This window comes from Megalops cyprinoides, chromosome 3 (genome assembly GCF_013368585.1).
Source record: "Megalops cyprinoides isolate fMegCyp1 chromosome 3, fMegCyp1.pri, whole genome shotgun sequence".
Taxonomy (NCBI): Eukaryota; Metazoa; Chordata; class Actinopteri; order Elopiformes; family Megalopidae; genus Megalops; species Megalops cyprinoides.
In genome coordinates, this window is record NC_050585.1 from 44,693,265 (window position 1) to 44,714,949 (window position 21,685).

Below are 21,685 nucleotides of genomic sequence, written 5' to 3' on the forward strand. Positions count from 1 at the left end.
ATGCACCCAGAACGATGATGCTGTAAAACCCCGCCCTCATTCTCATCCTGCGAGAATGAGCTCATTGAATTCGCCGAGATCTGCAGTCTCCGTATCGTTCTATCTCATCGCTGACTTATCTGATCGTCCCCCGCGCTGTCCTTTCCCTCACCTCCTTCTCCTCATCCCCGGTAGCCTAAATAGTCTCCGTTATCGGAAATTTTGCGTTTTTAGACAAAGGGGTGACGAGTAGCCAGAGACAGAGCGTGCAGTTTCTCCTCTCATTCAATGTGGTGTAGTGCAGCATCCATCACGGTCCGCTTAGCCTTCATATTTTTTTCCACGATGCTTCCGTTCAGCATCCGAATGACAACGCCACATGCAGGTAATGTTGTACGCTAATTTTGCCGTTAAATATATTGTGCATTTAAGTATTCCAGACAGCGGCAAAGCCAGATTGCAAACACGCAAAACAGGAATCCCTGTTCTCAATATATAACCTTGCACGGTCTTTATCATTCTGTTGCCTGCACTTTCCAATTGTGATTTAAAAATTCAGCTGAAGTGACTGCAGAGGACATGTCTGAATCTGCTGGAGGTAGTATAGGGTCACCTCTCCTTTATTCACACAACAGTTTAAAGTCATATGTTTATTAACTTAGAAATTGTGTAGAACTGGATTAAATGCTTCTGCAAAAACAGCCTGTGAAATCTAAATGGTTGGTCCAATCTCTCATAGATCAATCCATTTACGTGTTGCTTATGGATGGTGGTTTAGCACCAACTTGTTTTCAATGTGGGAAAGAGAAATAAAAATGATCAAAAGCCAAAATGGCCATGAGGATTGCCAACACAAAGTGCACACATAAATAATATCATAAAAGTCAGGGTGCAAACCTAGGGTAATAACAGTGAGATTTGTTACAGAATGCCAGTATGGGCATTTTGCCTGTGTTGCACTCTGCCTCACTTGTAAGTTGCTTTGGATAAAAGCGTCTGTCAAGTGAATAAATGTAAATGTAATGTAAATGAGCACACCATAGCATACATGGTTATTAATGTCAGTTAAGATCAGGCAACAAAATCCTTTGGTTTGCCCTTCATTCACAATCCACTTCATGTCAGAATGTATAGTCATGACTTCACTGTGTAATGTCTATGTATCTGTGTGCTTGTGTATTGCTGTGTGAAAGCCATACATGCGTGCCCACACACGCACACACACACACACACATAAAGAGACCATATATAGATGCAGAACTGATAACTCCCTCCAGAGGGCACACCAGTTTTCACAGTGTATGTTTTTCTGTATAAAGCCTGTTTGGTGGTGATCCCTTGAAGCCATTTTGTTGTGATTTATCCCTTTCTTGACCACGATTTGTTAGTCAATGGTTGCTAATTTGGTGTTTAAGGACAAGCCTGGACCAACAAATATTATTCCCATTTCCCTACAGCATGAAAGATGGAACAAATAGGTGACAATGACTGTTTAGTAAGTAGTATTTAGAGGACATACTGGATTGAGTGTCTAATTTAGAGTTATTGCCAAAAAAAAAAAGATCAAGAATTTGATATTTTGTGTTCTAAATCATTTTGGTGTGGATTCAATCTAGTTGTAATGCATTCTGTCCATGCATTTCACACATTTAAATACATGTAATTAACTCTTATATCTTTCAATTTCTTTGACACTAATGAATTTCAAATTCAAAATGATTAATGAGAAATATTTACTCATGTGTATAAAGGCGAAGCCAGCTGCGGCTAGATTAAATCTGGGCATTTCTCTCCACGGCCTACATTAATCATGCCTGTTCCCATTTCCAAAAATCCTCCTTGTCTAACCACCCCTGTTACATACAGTTAGTAGTAGCTCATAAAACGTTCCTGACAGTTCACCACGGAGAAATTAAATTCCAATAAAAAAACCAATCTGTAAAAAGAGTGCCACCCCATGGTATGTCTCTTAACTGCCAGAATATCTGTTCATGAATGTGCCCTTGTCTACAATTTACAATATTGCTGCTTTTCCTGTTGTCAAAACATTGCTAGATAATACCAAATTACCATGCTAGATTTACTAAAATAAAAACAACAACAAAAAAAACAGATTTGACAGATTGTAAATGTAGGATAACATGTTATGACATTAAATTGGAGACCAAACAGTTTGATTTTCTGTATTTTAAGAAAGATAAAGCATGTAGAATATTCTTGTACACTGAAATTATATGAATTGAAAAGAGAAGAACTGTTTGTTCCTTAAAACATAACGGATTTTTATTTCATCCAGTCAACCTACACAACACAGTGACCCCATTAACAGAAACAAAAAAGTACTATCAGAACATTTCATTTTATTGCACAATTTTGTTATAATCTCCATTTCATCTCAATTACTGTAAACATTTCTGCTTTTCCCCTAGTGTGATTTATCTGTATTTCATTTCTATGTATTAATATATACCCTGGTATGAGGACAGGAATCTTGGACTGGATGGTGCCATTTCTTAAACCACTGAGATAACAGTCCTGCATTTCACCAACGATCTGACATTGAGATACTGGTTTGTTCTGTGCTGCTGATGCTGATCTTGGGCTGTTAAACCGAGATGGTCTGAGGCCTAGGGCTTTCTGAAATACCATCATGGCCATAAAAGTATGGACAGAACTAGATACATATATGGTTGCCTCAGTTAAGATCCCACCCACTGAATACTGTCAAAAAGTCAGTGACCCTCATTTCAACGATATCCACATTCACTGCCAATGAGCCAGCTAACACTGATCTTCCCACCATCGACAGTCACACACTTTCCGCCTAAATATAACCTACTCGGTGCCAAGAGGAATTGCATGTCCTCTTTTTAATCTGAATGGATCTTGAAGCCCCAAACACAACACTCAAAATACTGACAGAAAGAGATGTCACAACTTGTACAAAATATTGTGCTTGTATGCGGATTCAGAGGTAAAAGGGTTCTGTGCAAGTAACTTCCAACAGGGCTGTTAATACTACAATTTTCACTCTACCATTATCTGTGATCAAAGATAGCTTCAGATCATCATCCATTTAACAAAGCCCAATTGCACAACACCTTTCTTACTTAGACATTTCATTTGTTAGAAAATTCACATTCACACTACACTGACTGTTCATTCTTGTGGAATAACACTACTCTTCTCTCTCAATGCATGAGTGTTTACTATCTTTACATATCTCCTACACTCTTCATAAGCCTTGGAAATATCTCTATGTATGTATATATTTATATATGTATAATTATATTTGACACACTGAATCACAGAATCAGAACATAACAGGTAACACTGTCGACCCATCGGAATGTTCACAAACAACAAAATTATAATGACACAAAGTTGACATTTAAAAAAAAAAAAATGAAGCCAAAACCAGCTGAATAATTGAGGCTCTTCAACTTGTCATTCTGCATGGCCTTCAACACAACAAAGATCACACTGAATATCATGCTTCCAACACCAGTACTGTCAGCCAGTATGACACAAGTGTTGCATTAATAAAACAAACATGTCCGGTCTCTCTTGATCATGTACGGCTCAAGCATTACGTTTTTGAGTTTGAGTAAATACGTAAATATTGGGGCCCTCAGCAATGTAGCTCAGATCATTAAAGCACCAATGATTCTTGTAAAAACATTAATTATTCCATATTTCTGAAATAATCCTCAATGAGTATAATTTCACTGCACTGTGCCATCAGGAATGTACTTTGCTTAAATAATAAAAGTGCAACTTACTTACTGAAAGCAGAAATAATCTATTATTTTCAATACGCCATTACAAATCAAACTGGAAAAAGCGTAGCTTTGCTTGAAATCTGCTGGCACGTCAAGTGTTAAGGATTTTCAGTGCTGAAAAACACTTGCTATGGACAACCAGAGCCCACAAAACCGCTGGCCTCCTGCAGTCAAGAATTCCTGAAAGTAGTTTATTGCACAACTATTCAGACAAACTTAGTGTAAAACAAGATATTTTTGTGAGCAACTAATTTTTGTCAATTTCAGGAGGAGTTTAAAGAGAGTATAAATTGAGTTTAAATGGTGGCACCAAAAACATAACTGCACTGTATGCTTGTAGTAAACAATGTATCACGCAAAGTCAATTCATGGAACATTACTGCTAACTGGCTAACTCTTTCCTCGTTTGGAACAGTTAATTTCATCTGTTGCTAATTATTGCTAATACTATACTGTTATAAAGATAACTTAAGCATTGGCAGTTAATAAGGTAGAAATCATCTCATCATGTGAGATATCCTGCTAGTGTCGAGACATTTTCCCCTCATAGTATATCTTAGCTAGCTAGTTATGAGTTACTCCAGCCAGTTTCAGAAGAATGTAGTTACTTTGCAGAAGATTTGTCAAACTGGGCTTGGATGAATAATCTTTGCTGGATTAAAGTCACTAAAGCTGATTCTCCTGTAAAATCTGATGATAACAGGAAGAAAACATTGTGGAATCCAAGGCCGTCGCCTGAGTGAATGAAGCAATGGTCAAAAAATGTCATTGGAAAAAAGTGAAACAAGAAGTCGTACACTGTACAAAAGTATAAAAAAGCATACCAGCTGTGATCTAACAGACCAAAAACACAAATTTATGTTGCTGTAAAATGTGTAATCACGCAAATAAGAGATTAAGTTGCCAGAAAAAATGTCTTGTTTTACAGTGCTTTCAGAACTGACTTTAACCATTTTGATTTCTGAAATGTGACTTCACAACATTTTTTTTTAATCATGCTCCAGAATTGCAGTTTGTTCATGCAGACTGCCAGGCAGACTGAAGTAAGTTATACACTAATATGATAATATCACAGCACCAATATGATAACATGAGGGTTATTAACAGGTCACATTATGACAGGGAATATGACTTGATAATTCCACCAGTATCAGAATGCATCTACAGTATATGATTATTTCAAAATTCAGAGGTGACCTGAAGACAGGGTCACACATGGCAATGAGCTTGACCACATTTGGCACATGAAAGGCCCTACTGTAGGAGGGGCTGTGTTTTTCCTGATCTCTTCCTTCTAGAAATTGCACTTTTGAAACTGAGGAGCTGAGAATGATTAACAAACCCTTATTATATCATAATAAATCCACATATTGAGGTCTGACTACTGTGAACAAACCAAAAAAAATAAATACTTAAAACCAAAACAGAAAAAAAACACCAGGCATTTTGTCAACTACTTAATTTTGAACCGTGAGGAAAATTAACGCAATTATGGCACAACATGTGATTCACAATGAAGAATCAATACTGCAGGATAAAAACATCCAAGTAAACCCCCCAACCCCAAACCCCAAACCCCCCCCCCCCCCCCGAAACATAGATCAGGCATATGAAAGGCTTTTAATTAAAAAAAAATTACAACTCTGGAATCCATGATAAAAGATGAGGGAACTTTGGCACACACAATGAGGGGGTCATCTTTAGCTGTGTTCTTGGGAAGTGCACTGAGATGAGATGGTTTGGTCCTCACAGCCCCTTGTTGAAGTACACCCTCTCCACACCTGGGTGACTCGCCCGAATCTTCTCCTGGAGGTCTGGCTCCAAGCGGCTCACCGACATCGAGCTAGAGACACCATGCAGAGATGCAGACAGGCAGAGACAACAATTAGAATGTCCAAAATTCCTCTTTCTCAAAATACACAGGTCAAATACAGTCAAAAATTTGTCAATATGTAAAAAATATTATTATGGAGTCACAAAACGACACTTTTCAAACAGCGTGACTTAGGGCTGCTCGATTATGGCACAAATCATAATCACGATTATTTTGGTTAATACTGAGATCACGATTATTTAACACGATTACTCATTGAATTTGGAAACATCTTGCATTTAATGAACTTTTAAAAATAAACGTTTCTTTTTAACCCTTTCGCATGTACGGTCACACCGGTGTGATTAGCTGCTTAGCGCATATGCTAAAACCGATTAGAATACTAGATTGGAAAAATAGCTAATTTTAGCTTTGAGGAAACAGCAATTTAACATTAAAAAATATAGCAAATGCTAACTGAGAACAACGGGACGCTTAACGCAAATGAAAACATAATGAACCATGTAATGTAACAGGCGCGCTACATAGCATAGAAATAAGTTGGGTGCGAAAGGGTTAACGGTGGATTTTCTTGAACTTTAAATATAATTCAACTGAAAAACAAATAAAAAATAAATATAAAAAAAATCGTAATTGAAAATAAAATTCAATTAATCGCCCAGCCCTAGCATGACACAGATTGCCAATCACCACAAATATTATTTGGCAATCTCTCTCTGCTCCCACGGAAAGTCCTGCACCTGGTCTACTCACCTCTTCTGTGGGAACAGTGCACAGCAAAGGGGAGTGGCAAAAACCAAGCTGAAAATACAAACACAGTACGATCAAAATCACAAACCATCCCATAATATCCATACGGTGTCTCTAGAAGGACGCTCTGAACTGCCCTTGCTCTTATGTGACTAGGTTCAATGCAGCATTGAGAAAACAGTGGTCTACCATCATTCTCTCTGAGGACAGGCCTAGTCTAGTTTAATGACAGTGACCTGACATTTATTTTTCTTCACTTTTCATAGGATAAGTGCTCTGCCTCACCTTTAAGACTAAAATTACAGTAACTTGTGTTATCATCCCACATCCTTTAAGCACATAATTATATCACTACCTTGTTGGGTTAATGATCAGGATTTGTCTGAGCATGTCACATAGTGATTAGTGGGATAGGGTTATACACAAGAACCTCCAGGGAAATATATTCCAGCATGCTCAGACAGGGAAGCTAGTTAACAGTTTAATCAAAACTTCTATACACAGTGCCAAGCTTACTATACCAGGTTATTATTCATTCACTTTAGCCCTTTTATACAGGGAAATTTACAGAGCCTACTTTGAATGTTACATATCAATGATTCATACCACTGGACGTGTACTGACCCAGTAAATTACATTACATTTGCATTATTGTAATGTAGCAGACACACTTATCCAGAGTGAATCACAATTTTATCCCTTTATACAGTGGGGTATTTACTGTGGAAATTGTGAGTTAAGTACCTTGCCCAAGGGTACAACAGCAGTACACCAGCAGGGAGTCAAACCAGCAACCTTCTGATTACAAGCCCTGTTACACTACCATGTGAACGAGTACAACAGCAGTGGAGTTGAACCTGCAACCACCTGATTACATGTCCATTTTCTTAACAACTCTGCCACACCGCAGCCCTGTAGAAGCATTTATTCTTGTGAAGAGCATCCTATCTATAATTGCATGGTACACACACAGAATGCCTTGTGGTGTGCTTTTTTAAGAAGGCTGAGTAAGAGAGTGCCTATTCTTTGCACTTTGAGGCTAAGTAAGTACAAATCCGCCATTACTCACCAGAATCCCACCAATCCCACCTGTATGGGTGCACTCATCCATGGAAATCTCTGAAAAGCAGAGAGTTTATATAGGTGGAGGCCACAAAGCCCACAGGAGCTTGAGGAGGCTGTGGTTTAGGGCAACTATGGATGCATGTTCAGCAACAACGTGCATACCGTACAAGTCATTACCACAAAAAGGACAGTCAGTGCCACACTGCATCAATGTGTATTGCTACTGTGGCTGGCACTACAATAGTTAAAATCCCCTCCCAGTTAAAGTTAAAAATCTCATGTTTGCCAGTTTTCGATTAACAGCACAATCTAACTCTCGACACCAAAAGAAAGAGAGAAAACTAACTGAATCTGAGAATGTACTGTGATCTTAAACTGTGATTTTAAATACATGACAAGCTGTCCAAGTGGTGATTTCCTAAAACTGTATGTAACTAAAACTTAGTTCAGGAGTGACTTAGAAAGCAAATGTTTCACATTTTCTCATATCGTTTTAACTTTATTGTATTTTGTGTAAAATTAATAGAAAACTACCGTTTTTGCTCAGAATTCCAGGTTGGGAAAGTGTGACAGAGCTGGCCGATGCTCTACACATAAATTAACAGACGTAGTAAAACTGACCAAAAACAGTAATTTATTTTAAAAAATAATCGCCCCCCCCACCCCCCACCATTGCTTAAACTTGTCCTTTTGTTGTAGTGTCACACACTGGGAGACCACCATGTTTTATGTTGAATGACAGATCAATGGTTAATATCAAGGCAAAAAGCAAATTTTACCTTCAAAAATGCTTTCTTTTCCAGTGTGTTCATTAAAAATGGTGGAATAGCTGTGAAAAGAAGAACCAACACAGGCCTGTGTAAGTATGTTGAAAATGACTCATTTAAATAGAAGACTGGGTTAATTTTACATCTGCACTGGCATTTATTTGCATACACATCTGCATAGCACGTTTTTCGGGTTTTCAAAAAGCACCTACAGATATGCCAGCGAATATGACTCCTTGTTCAGCACAGCAATGGTTTACAATATCATTTCAGACATTATTTTGATGTTTTGATGATGATGAATGTGTCTAAACATGAAGGCATTATCACAGTGCTGAGAGAATGTATGAAGGTAAAGACAAAGGGCAATTGTACACACAGCCAGATACGCTGCCCCTGGACCCTGAGGCCAAGGTTAAGATCTGACACTGTTTAACTTCTGCTGACAGAACAGTGTTCATTAACTGTGTCTGTTAGGGGAGGAATTTCACTTTATGTCAAGAACATTACGGAGAGGGTACATCTAAACCAGATGCGTAGACAGCATGTACATGTTGTACATACTGTGACACAAAAATAAGAAACCATTAGCATTCAAGCAAAATATTCTACAAAAAATAACAACTGAACCATTGTCAGAAGAACCTCTTAAACGTATGGAGTCCCTTGCTCATGATCTGATGCACAGCTGAACCTAATCCTTTACCTATGGACTGGAACTGTCCAGTATAGACAGACAGACAGACAAACAGATAACTTAACCTAAACAGATAGATTAACTTATCACGGACACCAACTGGCTTTCCCACACTTGGATCTGTTGCATTTGCTAGAGTGCACAATCAGTAGGACTGTGATTACTGACCCATTCCAGGGGAGGCCATGAGGATTCTGGAGATGACCACCTGTGTAATGGCCTGCTGGGCCGCCTTTGTGGATTCCCCTAACCTGTTGTCGTTCTCGTCCATGATAGGAATACCGTGCTTCAACTCTCTAACATGACAAAAGAGAAGACATCACAGTGTGGTTGCTATCACCAGATTTATGTTGCAATGGATTCACTTACAATAAATAAATAGCAGCATGTAGTATAAATGGCTCAAAAATATTTAACGCACTTATTTACGTAATTATGGACAACCCCCGAACAAGAATTCAAAGCCATATTTGACAAGTCAAGAGTAAGTCATTTTCAACAGAATTTGAAACAGAACTTTGGCATATACATCTGGCAATCCTACCTTTGCCTCATCAATGGGATATTGATACAGTTAGCAGCAGCCACAGCGGCGAAAGGAACAAATCGTCCTATGAGAGGTGAGACATGCTGTGTAAGAAAAAAAAAAAGGTTATTCACTCAGAATCAAAGGACATGGTAAAAATCAAACATATACTGCATTACCATGTCTCAGAAGAAAAACATCCTCGTAAGATGTTATGTATTACCCAAAAAAACATGTTACTTGATGTTACTTGTCACTTGAGTACACACACAAAAGGGATTTCAAACATTAAAAACACCAAATCAAATGTGCTTTAGAACTGAAAAAGGGAGAAAAATAAGAGTGAGATGGGCTGACTGAGTTAAAGACGGAAGGCCGTGGTTATGAGTGACACAATCCCATTAATGGTCACTGGAATGACTGTTAGATGGATGAGTACCTTGGTTAGTGCGTTTAGCCCTAAAGCGGTGGCGACGGCACCCGTGGTGGCAGACACATAGGCTGTACCCAGCTGACTGGAAATGAGAAATTCAAGTTAGCTTCCATGTGCACACACTCCACCTCCGGGGTTATATGTAAAAAAAAAAAAAAAAAAAAAACAACAAAAAAAACTATGCAAACGTTACGGATTGTGACTTTGCCGGCTCATTGGCTGCCACTCCTACCTGACAGTAATAGGGGCGTCCCCACTCCTGTTGGTGTAATTGACTATGGCGTTAAAAGACTGGTTGATCCACTGCCAGAACACCACCGCTGGAGTTGTCCTGAAGAGAGAATTTGATTATTTATGACCTGTTCTGGTTCGCCTGCTGAGTTTCCATTACCTACATGGGGCAACAGTGCAGAGTTCGAAGTTCAAACTGTTTAGAGCTGCTTCATCCCTGCTGTTATACACGGTACAAAACCTCTGTTGCCCCATTGCAACACCACCTACAAACTGTAAATGGGTTCCACAATGTGTAAGATGAAAGAACTGTACACTACCCTTGATAAAGGCATCTAAAGCCGAACTTTCACAGTCAGTTTCTGCACTTGGCAATCTGCTATTTCAAGTTTATAAATTACTCTACAACTTTTGTTGGTAAGGTGTATGTGCGTATAAGGGCTTGGTCTGGGATCAGTGCTGCACAGCTTCACTGATTATTACTGTATGTAGATTTGCCGATATAGGGGGCTCAGTAATTCAGATGAGCTGTCCAGGTCACATAAGTGTCAGAGAGTACATGCTGACTCTGTGTGGAACTGATCCTAAAACATATTACGGGTTATAGCTGAACTTGGAGTTGCAAGTTAAAGGTAAAGGGAGAAAACAAATAATTTACTGTTACACAAATTTTAAAACATATTGTAACCCCCTAAAACTGCCCACTCGCACCAGCTTGAATGAATAAATAAATAAAACTACAGAATACATTATGAAGGTCAGGGAATTAAGCAAAGCTACGGCTAACTATAAGCTATCCCACAGAAGGGAACTGCTCCTTTGGTTTGAGTTCTACAGTGGTTCTGAATTCCATTGATAAACTCCCACAATTCAACGCTCACTTATAAAATGTCATCATGCATCCTGTGATGGTCATGTTCATAGGGACCTGCGCAGACATTCGACCAATCAGGAGCATCTTCTCCCCTGTATCCGGGTGAAAGGCAGAGTCATAGATGTACTTTGCCCTCCACAGTTCATCTTCTGTGAGGCCCGGGGATACCAACCCCTTCCTGCAAAAAATATAAAAGAATAAAAAACAGTGTGACAAACAAGTCCTAAAACACTGCCTCAAAGTACATTCTCTGAATCTCCATGGAAACAGCAGGAACATATTGTGACATCTTCCAGTGAAACAGAAATGTATTTTAGTACCTCTAATCACAAACAATCCAGTGGACTGAATTTGTAAATGTGGATGACACATGATGGAGTGTATCTGTAATCATGAATAATATCATTCAAACTGGAATGCTAGTGTAATTGGGATAGTTTTCATACAGTTAAAAATGTATATTTGTGCCCGTAATGGTGTGCAAGTGGAGTAGCAAAACCTCTGGCAAAAAACACCCGCAGCTCCTTACCTGTAGTCATGAATGATCTGTCGGGCACTCTCCAGTTGCTCATTGGATAAGAGAATATTCCTGGGATCAGTAACGGTAAAAAAGTGTTTTGCTCTTCCCACAAAAGTCCCCTGATCCCAGCGTGGCTCCTTAATGTTAATGTTTGTGGGAAGCTCTACAGTCATGGTGATCTGCGGAGAACAGAAAGCACGACTCACAAAAATGAAGACATATCAGCAGTGACATACACTACAACAATGAAGGGCACTTCAATAACTGTGCAACATGCTTTGCCCCGACCAGCGGATAACACGTTAAAAACGCGGTCGCTCTTCTTAATGGCGGTACAGCTTGAGCTGCGTCACTTGCTGTGCATCACTGTGTCATTTCAGGACAAGGAGCTGCACAGCTGCAGAGAAACCACGTTCACTTTGTTCATCAAGACATCGAAGACAGGAAGCCTTGTTGCAATGTTAATAAAAACCTAAACTGCTTCAAATACTAAAAATCTAAGTGTCAAGTTCACCTTTATATAATGCCATGGTAAAAAACAGCAGGTACAGCGTTATGTTGTAAGTAAATCAAAAAAACTTGGATCTGACAGTTGGGTGAAGGTAATAACAGTTTATATTATTACAGCTTGTTGTTGTAGTTCAGTTAATAAAAAAATCAGCATTAAAGAGGGGCAGCACCAGCTCACAAGCCAATGTTGAACTGACATAGCTTTATTACTTCTCTTTGCTCTTGCTGGTCTGTAGAAATTTATGCAGCTACCAAAAAATGGATGGTTAATCAAGATTAAGCACGGATCATAAAAGTTGTTGATAAGGAAAATTCATCTGGGAAATCATTAGCCTGCTGGCTAGGATATTGATAGGAAACTTTCAAGAGACTGATTGACAGACTGAAGCACTATACATGTAAGTCACATCTTTTTTTTCTTTCTAAAATGTAGTTTAGATTTACTTTTTATTACTGAATTGGAATGTCTATGATCCAGATCCCCACTATGCTGAAATGTGATTATTTGTTTTTGATTTATAAAAAGTCAAAGAAGTCAAAGTGAGTATGGAACTACCTGTCCCCTCACACAAATAGAGTTGTTTTAGCCTCTCAGGAAGTCAACAGCACATTCTGCTTTATAAAAATCTATAAAAATAAAAACTCTAGAAACTCTGGAAGTTTCTGGATTTCATCTTGGAAAATGCACTTCTGTGCAGTGAATAAACTGCACATACACTTTTTTAAAAGCCAGGACATACATTTCTTATGTTAAAAATCATAATCATCTTTTACTATTACCATTCCCACAATTTATTGAAAAAAGTGAGTATGTATTTTTTACACTTAAAAAAAAAAACCCAGCTTCCCCTGTCCACTCATGTTCTTTCACATTAAGTTGGCATGGCAACTTGGCAAATGCTCTGTACTTGGACTATATTTGAGGTACAGCTTCATCTTTGAAAAAAAGGGCAGACATATTCAGAGTCAGGACTGCATGCTGTGATCTGATCTGGCTAGCTGGATGCTCTCATATGAACACAAAGCCACAATGCAGGGGCAACTGCTTGCTGCCATCCTTCGTACAGAAGCAGAAGTTCAGTATGAAGAAGTCATATTACAGAACCAGGGAGTTCACGAAATAACATACAGCTCAGTTCCTGTCTTCTACATTAATTCAGTGAGGACAACGCTGTTTTGTCCTTGAGGAAGGTTGGGCTCCAAGTTTTAAAGGTGTTTCAGGTGCTAGCTCAATGTTAATGAAATTCTTTGCAGATGAACCTAATCATGACATTCATTTTTTTTTTTTACACCTGTATATAGAGAAAAGTTTCACAGAATTGATGAGCCAAGCTAGGAGAAATTCTGCTGTCACTGCTTTGGGGTCAGCAGGAATGCTTGCTAGCCTGACTTTGAGAGCAATCAAAGTTTTGTATAGTTTTACTGGCACTGGCACTGTGACACTCTTCTTTGAGACCTATAATACGTGTGGGCTGCAAAGCATAGACTGTGAAAAATGTATTCCCTGTGCATCTGTTCCATCTGTTCAGTAATATACAGTAAAGCTGAATTCAATATGATGCAAATTATACGTTTAAGCTACAGTCATGTTGAGTAGCAAGGGCCCGGTTCAGTGGAGCCCTGTAAGCCACATTCTTGTCCTTCAAAAGCCCTTAGGCCAGGAGGCTATTACACGTAATGGTAGGAAGATTGACATTACCTACACTATTACCTTTCACACCACAGCATTGGAAAGGGATCTGGCTAATCTGATCCACTCGTATCCTTGTATAATACAGAGGATGCAGCAATGTCATTGCAATAGCTCTCCACATCATAATTATGGTGTCATATGTCTTCCAGCGACATGTATTTAAGTACAGTGTTAAACAACAAAAATGCCTCTTCCGCTCAAAGCCAGCTGTAGGTGAGGAGCAGTTGAATGCGAGTCACTCTAAGTACAGCTGTGTGCCAGATGTGACTAGGGTGTGGTTACACTACATTTGGCAGCAGTAGGTATGTTTAGGCAACCAATGGACAAAAAGAAGCCAGGCACGATACCAAGTGAATTGTACATGCTCACAAAAAGAAATGAGCATTCTCTATATGGGAGGAAGACAACCGTGGTCTCCTTTCAGTCACTCTTTCCTGCATACATGCTTGTTAGCTGGCTGCATATGAAAGAAAATACTAAAGCATGGGAAAAGAGAACAACATTAAGATTTTCTAATGCTATAGACCAAGCAAGACAGGAGAATATTAAATTTGTTAAGCTGAATTGTTTTTTCTCCACCTGGCTAATTAGCAGTCACACTGGCTGGTAGCTGTTTAACACCTTGAAGGAGGCAGGGGAAAAGGAGACATCTGTTGTCCTCTTGAAGATAACTCCACTTCAATGCAGCACAAGGAAACACATTTCTGACTTACACAGTGACACAATGTCAACTGAGGCCATCGACCCCACAGGTCAGCACCAGTGAAGATGAACTATAATTATCATTCTTCAGCATGCAAGACATGTCCAGGCAGATGGGAATAACTTGAACACACAGAGTCTGCACTGCAGTGAACGATTCAACACCCCTGAAGCTACTGAACCTGTTTATTTTGCTCAATTATTCGTGATTTGAGTAAAAAAAATAAACAAGATAGTGAAGGTCACATTTCATCCATGTGCACTCTGAAAACAACAGAAGTAACAGAAACAGTAGGAAGAGCAAGGCAGCTACATGTCATTTCTAATTTAGCTCAAATGGTGATCCTTTTAATAGCACAACTTAAAACACACTCCTAATCTTTTGTCTACGGCTACATTCAAACTGCAGCTAAAAGCAGCCCAATTCCAATTTTTCCTTCATATGTGGCCCAGTTGGGATGTTTTTAGAACAGTGTGAACAGCAAAAAATAAATAAATAAATAAATAAACCACATGAAGTCTAATCTTTTCAGTTCCAATTTGGGCCACATGAATATGTGAAAATAAATCGAATATCCAGCCTTGAGGCCTATGTGTGACCTGCGTGTGGAATGCTCAAATTGGTATCAAGCATGTTTAAGTAATTTTTACATCACTCTGCATGCGACAGGTTGCTCCTGTCGTTATAATTCTGCGTGACTAGACAGACACGATGTCTTTTGCTGTTATTTATAGCCCCCACAGGACATTTCAGAATGGAGGTCCGTTCACACCGATGTCAGACATGGGTCACTTTCAGAAATGAATGAATGAATATGCACAGTCTCGCTTCGGTGCTCCTGCGCGACTGCAGGAGGTTGTTGTGGTAATAAAAGCCTGGCAATTCCAACGAGAGATGCATAAAGGAGAAAGGGGGTTCAAAATGAACAATTTCGATGCAGCTGAATGCCACAGTTCCAGTAACTGTGCATGCTGTCTTTTTTTATGGGTTTTTTTTTTTGCTTATTGGTTTGATTTTATGTATTACTAAACAACCACCACAGGGACCCCTCAAAAACTGTTTATTGAATCTCAAATGGGTTTTTTTTTATCCTGGAAACCATCATTTTCACACATAAATGAAATACGTTAAAACTCCACAGCAGTTGCATGCAACCCTGAATCTTGTTATGATGTATGAAATTGCTGTGAAAACTGTGGAACGTGCCCTAATTAACCATCAGAAATGTTTTATGGAGTACAAAGGGGAGTTTCACAGAAACCACAATGCAGGAAGGGAATGGGGTTTTTTTTTACAGGGGGAGTCTAAACGGGTCTATTTTTCACAGGGAACACAGGGAATTAAAACTGTCTTGGGGACAAGAAAGTGACGATACTGTCACACAGTAAATGTAAAATGAACTAGCTACAGAAAGAAATTTTATGACCATGAAAGGGTCAAAGGGTTTCCAAAGGGTATTTTGTTTCAGACCATCGCTGTGAAATTTTGATGCCACAGCAGAAAGCACGTCGCCGGCCAGCTGCAAGACAGGAACGCCTGTGTCATCTCGCCGGAGTGATGAGAACGCACGCGTGCACACGCTCTATGGCGAAGCTCAGCCAGTCTCTTCAGAAGAAAAGGGAAGAGAAAACAGCGCTAATGAAAACCTACAGGAGACCTGCTGACTCAGCAGTGTTGCTATGGAAACTAACGGACGGGCCCTATTATGGAAAGCTAAATCAAAGCCTCCTTCACACCTCTCCATGGCCGCATGGACCTTCCATGACCCCACCGCTGACCTGGGCTTCTAAAGACAACTGTGACTGCCACCATTTGTCCATTTGAGTATGTCAGGCAGCACATATTTTTATACTTTTAAACAGACTCCTAATCATTCCCCCAGATCTGCAACCACTATTGTGGTTTTTCCGAGTACTGCAAGGGGTCAAACCGAAACTATCCCTTAGGGACAGTCGTTCAAACCAATGCTTGAAAAAAAAAAAAAACTGTCCCATCATTAGAAAAAACTGTACTGGACATGAAAATCAAAAGCCCTTCTCTTCTGCCGGCCAATAAATTCTTTTCCGTCTGCAACAAAATCAAGTGATTTCCTGGCGACATAGGCCAACAGTGGTTGCAAAAGAGATGAGCCTATCCAGATAATTTAAGTATGTGCAGATCTGTGCAGTTTCTGAAACTGGCAGGCTCGGAGAGCACTGAAGAGAAAGAGGGATAACAGCTTTGTTGTCCTGTTCTTTTTCTGCAGCACAGAAGCAAATAACCTGGCTTACTGTATTTGCTTACATCACTTCCTCCTTCCAATGAAGTGCTTGACTTTGTGCCGTTTCATTAGAAGGTCAAGAATACAAAGATGCTCACCCTTACTCGTTTAACTACTGCATCACCTGTAATAAAATCCAATCATTTTACAAGCAGTAACAGTACAATTTTTAATGTCCGATTATTTTCCTGTTTAAAAAATTAATATCGAAACAGACCCATCAATATTAAGCATATTCCAGGGTGAAATATTACTTATGATCTAACAAAGCCAAGTTACTGATGACAATGGGAATGCATGCTGCTTGCATCTGTGAAAGGAGGAAAATTCTAATTACAGGGCCTGAAGGGTCATCAAAAGGAGGAACATTTGTTTGATCGAGGGCTGCTAATTGACTAGCAGTCTGATGGGTATGAGTTCATGCGTGAGTGTCAGTCCATACACTCAAAAACCTAACACTACGGAGCGGAAACTGGGGAACAAGCTTCTGTGGACAATGTGCAACCTCCGTGATCAAAAGCATAAACCGCATCTCAGTGGGTGGAGGATTACCTTTATATGACACGAAGCAACTAGTTAAAACAAAGTGCGTCTTAACAACACCGAGGCATCTTTTATCCTCTCTATATTAGTAGCTATTTTATTCAGGTTCTAAATTAGCCATAGGCTGTGCTTTCCTGCGAAACAGTTACAGAGCAAAAAAAAAAAAAAGAACAATTGCAGTTGAGCTATTTTTACAACAGCAATGGCAGACTGCAACGAACACTGCTAATCCGATAAAGTGGTACACATCTGCAACATGCTTGGTAATATAATACTGTATTAGCGTAAGATCACCACAAGCTTTGCGCTACATAAATCCTCAAAGCAGCAACATAGCTGTGACTCAAAGTTACAACTTGGCTCATCGCCAGGTATTCAAGTTCTGGTGTTACCTGTCCTACTTGATATGTGATCCATTTCTTATCCAACTTATTTGAAAAAGGAAAAGAATGCAGATGTGATGAGATGTTCGCTAAACATGCTAAGATATTAGCAGCTTTTTCACTGCTGTCCACAACAGTTTAATCGTTTCTTAATCTTAAATCTTCTTATACTAATTTTATACAACACTTTTTCCTCCACTTTAAATTAACGGTCATCTCTCAAGGGCGCATACAATGATCTTGTAATAATCTGTTTAATAAATAATATTAAAACAATCAATGACCGACTTCCTTCCAAGTAGGCAATACATATGGCATGTTGTTTTAGACCATGGCATGATTATCTATGCCTGCAGTTAATATACAATCTAGGTTTACAGCACAGTTTAGAACGTAATGGCCTGTTCTATTTAACCTTTCTTGCTCCGTACGGTAATATCAATAAGATGCAATGACTTCAGATGACCCCATGGTCCATGACAAAAAAAACGTTTCTCCCACATTTAAATCATTAATAGTGACGCTACTCAAGCGTATTCATATCAACAGCGACATATTTTTAAAAAGGGATCATAAATGTTGGCCTTAGAACACTCAGACTTATGACGTAAACAGCTGCATTTATTGTGCAAAAAGGCAAAAGACGTGGTTTTGGAGGTAGCTAGCTGGCTAACCAATCTTGATACTCAACGTGTTCATAGATAGGGATGAAAAAACAGCTGCAACAAGAACGAAGTACAACCGTGCCTCCGTGTCTTCTCATTCCGGGAAACCCGTCTCTTCTGTGAGATTGTTACTGGTATGGACCCTTGTCCAGTAACAAGGGACTACAATTATTAGCTAGGTAGCTAACAGTACAAAGTGCTTCAGATAGGATGCCTCTTGCTCTTTGCTCTGTTCCAGCAGCCATCTTTGGTGTAATAATTTTAAGAGATTTCATCATGCTGCATGCAGACCAAACTGCAGGCTTCATAAACAGCAAGAAAATAGATCGTGCACAATACTGTTTACATAAGCGTAAGATTTACATTCCCTTAATTGTCAAATATGTTTCTGTGTCAATAAGACGAGTAACACCGGTCTACCTAATCACTCAAATCGGATGAGTGTCTACATTTCTGATCTGCACATCTGTGCGATGGCACGTTTGCTTGTGATTCACTTTCCCATCTTTGACAACCGTGATTGCATATGGGTCAAGAAACACCAACTCGCGTCCAAACTGAACACCAATTTAACAGTCGGAATGAACCATTTTCTATGTTTCTCATTCCAGAAAGAGCGCTTCCAGTTGCGACCCTCCGAGTCAGAATTTAATGGTACAAATGCACGGAAAAAAAAACGTATAACATGTTTAAAACAATGGTTCCTAAAAGGACGCGATTTATGTGTGTCAGTTAGATCTCGTGTTTGCAGTTCAACCAATCGCTTTGCAAGCTGCAGTTAAAGTAACTAGCTAACCCTAAAACGAACCGTTTTAGCCAGCTCGCTAATCAACTAACACCGGTGGCATAAGAGCTTGCTCATAGAAGAGCTAGACTCCACACACTGTTGCAACCTGGAAGGATACAGTACGTTGTATTACTGCTACTACTTATATCTCGCTTAGGTACCTTTCATTGGAAAACAGACCCAAGATTCAATCGTACGACTCCGATGAGCGCTTCGAGAAAATCTATTTTTACTGAACTTTCCATTCCAAGCTGACTATGAAAATGCTACCATTCTCTGTGTTCTGTTTTGGAGTGGATGTATCTAGGCTGCATCCAAATATAAAAAATCAGTGTAAGATTTAGCTCATAGATCGACAGCTAGTCAAGACAGCTAGGTGCAAAATAGTAACAATGTCAAGATGTCTGATTTAAACCATCTTCAAGCATCTGTCCAGTTGTGTGTGTGTGTCAATTACGGCCAGACCCCCATGATGTATATCACATGCTCAGCAGCAGAGAACGAGTCACTTCTGCGGATCTTCAGCCAATGTAAATAACAGATTCCTTTCTTATCGAAATAAACGGAGGACGAGCGTTGACGTGGATAAAAAAAAAACGTATTAGCGAAGATAACTACTTACTGTCCTCGGCTTCTTCGCTGTTTGATAATACCGTTCGTGTGCAAGGGGGTGCTCCGGATTGCTTCGTGAAGCGAGGTGCTTCTCGTATGCAGAGCAACAGAGGAGAACTTCCGGCTGTAAAGAGAATCGACTGATTATTTCAAAATAGCAGTCTCCCCAGATGAATGTATTTTCTGCATGGATGAGAGAATTCTAACTTGAGCGTTCTGTTCACACTTTTAGCAAGGTCTTGAATGAGTGTGTGAAGTATCTGCAAGTATTTTAACTCCTGTTTAGCGTTCCGTAGACAGACAAGTCCCCATGAATATCATTGCTTTATATTACAGAAATAGCTCCTTGGTTCTATCCACGTCATCATCGACAGTTTCTGTCTTGGTCAGTCTACCATTGTGGTACCTTCTGTGCTTCTACAGTATATCATGTTTGTGAAATTTCCAATATGTGTATGTTTCAAATATATTTGATCTGTGTGCTCTCTCTCTCTCTCTCTCTCTCTCTCTCACACACACACACACACACACACACATTCACCTTCATTGGTCAATGTAGGCTATATTTACTGCTAATAATAATCAACCATCTACCTGAGAGAACATACCCTAACTAATGGATATTTCCTCAAATTAAGCTGTGATGAGGATCACAGACTGGTTGGAAGCAATGACCTATTTGAACCAATTGTGGCATAGTTGAAATGCTAAATATATCCATATTGAGATCATACAGTGTACATTGTTTTGAAGCACGCACCACAATGACATCTGCTGGTAAAGCTATAGGGCAACCGATGCCGCAAATGTAGTGGTCCTCCGTTGCCAAATGCCATAAGGTAGGCTAGAGGACTCGCTCAGCTAAGGGAGGTGATAGGAAGGCGTAAAAACAAGATGTTCTTTCCAAAAGGTATTTTCCTATGCAAGTGTGTGCACGCCATGTCACATTCTCCCCGCAAACGGCACTGCACTGTAAACCCGTTGTCCCAAACCCTTACTTTTAAGTGATACTTTGTTTAATACAAGTAATTACTAGCAAAGTTAACACCAACCCCCCCCCCCCCCCCCCCCCCCCCCTTGATCATAGACATGATAAATGAAACCTGTATTACAAAAATGAAGTACTGTCCTATTCAAATGACACATCCTGGAAGTTAAAAGTGAAAACTGAATGCAATGGAGACATGACCGTGCCTTTCTGACCTGCAGGTAAGCCTCATGTGGCATGTAGCATCACACAAAGTACCACCAGCGTCCACCCTTGGGCCTTGGCATAGTTGCATGTACATTATCTCAGAACCTGTGCAGTGAGTCTGTGCTTTCTGCTTCAGGTTATTATGGCCACAGGCAAACAGATCCTCTCTTACACCATCAGCTTTGGGCTTCCTGACCTCTGTGGCCAGCTACATGTACAACACGTCAAATCAATTACTACAAGTCAATGGACACTCACTGTTGCTGAACTTAAAAATGTTTACACACACGCACACGCACGCGCACACGCACTCGCACACACACACACACACACACACACACACACACACACACTTAGACTTAATTAGAGTGCTTAACATGAAGGAGTAGGAGAGGAAAGGACCTCACCCCCAAGCTGTATGTCAATCTCATGGCTTAAATGATTCCAAATGATTCATTTCACAACTTGACAATGTTGGTTTTGACATTAGATGGTATCAGCGCACCCATCTGGGTGGCAAAATGTTAAATTACACAAGATTTTCCTTACCTGTAATAAATGTTAGTTCCTGGTTGTGGAGGGTTACCCTGAAAATAATGGATTATTAAATGTGTAGCTACAGGAGGCAATTAAAAAAGGGCTAAATTACCTTTGATAGAAGGTAGTGTCCCACCATACATCATCTGGTAGGACAGCTGGGTTGGCAGTCATTGTATATCCCTGAGTGGTGGCCATAATGCCCCTGCCCCAGGTTTGGGCCGTCTGCTTCTTCATCATGGTCATTTTGCTGGGGCTGGACAGCCGCGGGTTCAGTAAGTCCATCTCCTCCTTCTGTCCCTAACCTCCCAACAAACCCTTGCCACCTCACTATTTGCC

At 39.8% G+C, this 21,685-nt stretch overlaps 1 protein-coding gene across 1 annotated transcript; it reads right to left on the minus strand.

Moving 5' to 3' along the window:
- Positions 1 to 5,442: 5,442 nt before the first annotated feature.
- Positions 5,443 to 19,760, minus strand: sfxn1 (sideroflexin 1). The gene is made up of 11 exons (XM_036524586.1): positions 19,625 to 19,760; positions 11,468 to 11,637; positions 10,946 to 11,116; positions 10,066 to 10,164; positions 9,840 to 9,915; positions 9,419 to 9,504; positions 9,043 to 9,170; positions 8,190 to 8,239; positions 7,415 to 7,464; positions 6,349 to 6,396; positions 5,443 to 5,604 (listed from the first exon to the last, which is right to left on the minus strand). Exons 2-11 carry the CDS (start codon positions 11,629 to 11,631, stop codon positions 5,508 to 5,510), a joined length of 969 nt encoding a protein of 322 aa, XP_036380479.1. The 5' UTR covers positions 11,632 to 11,637; positions 19,625 to 19,760; the 3' UTR covers positions 5,443 to 5,507.
- Positions 19,761 to 21,685: the final 1,925 nt, after the last annotated feature.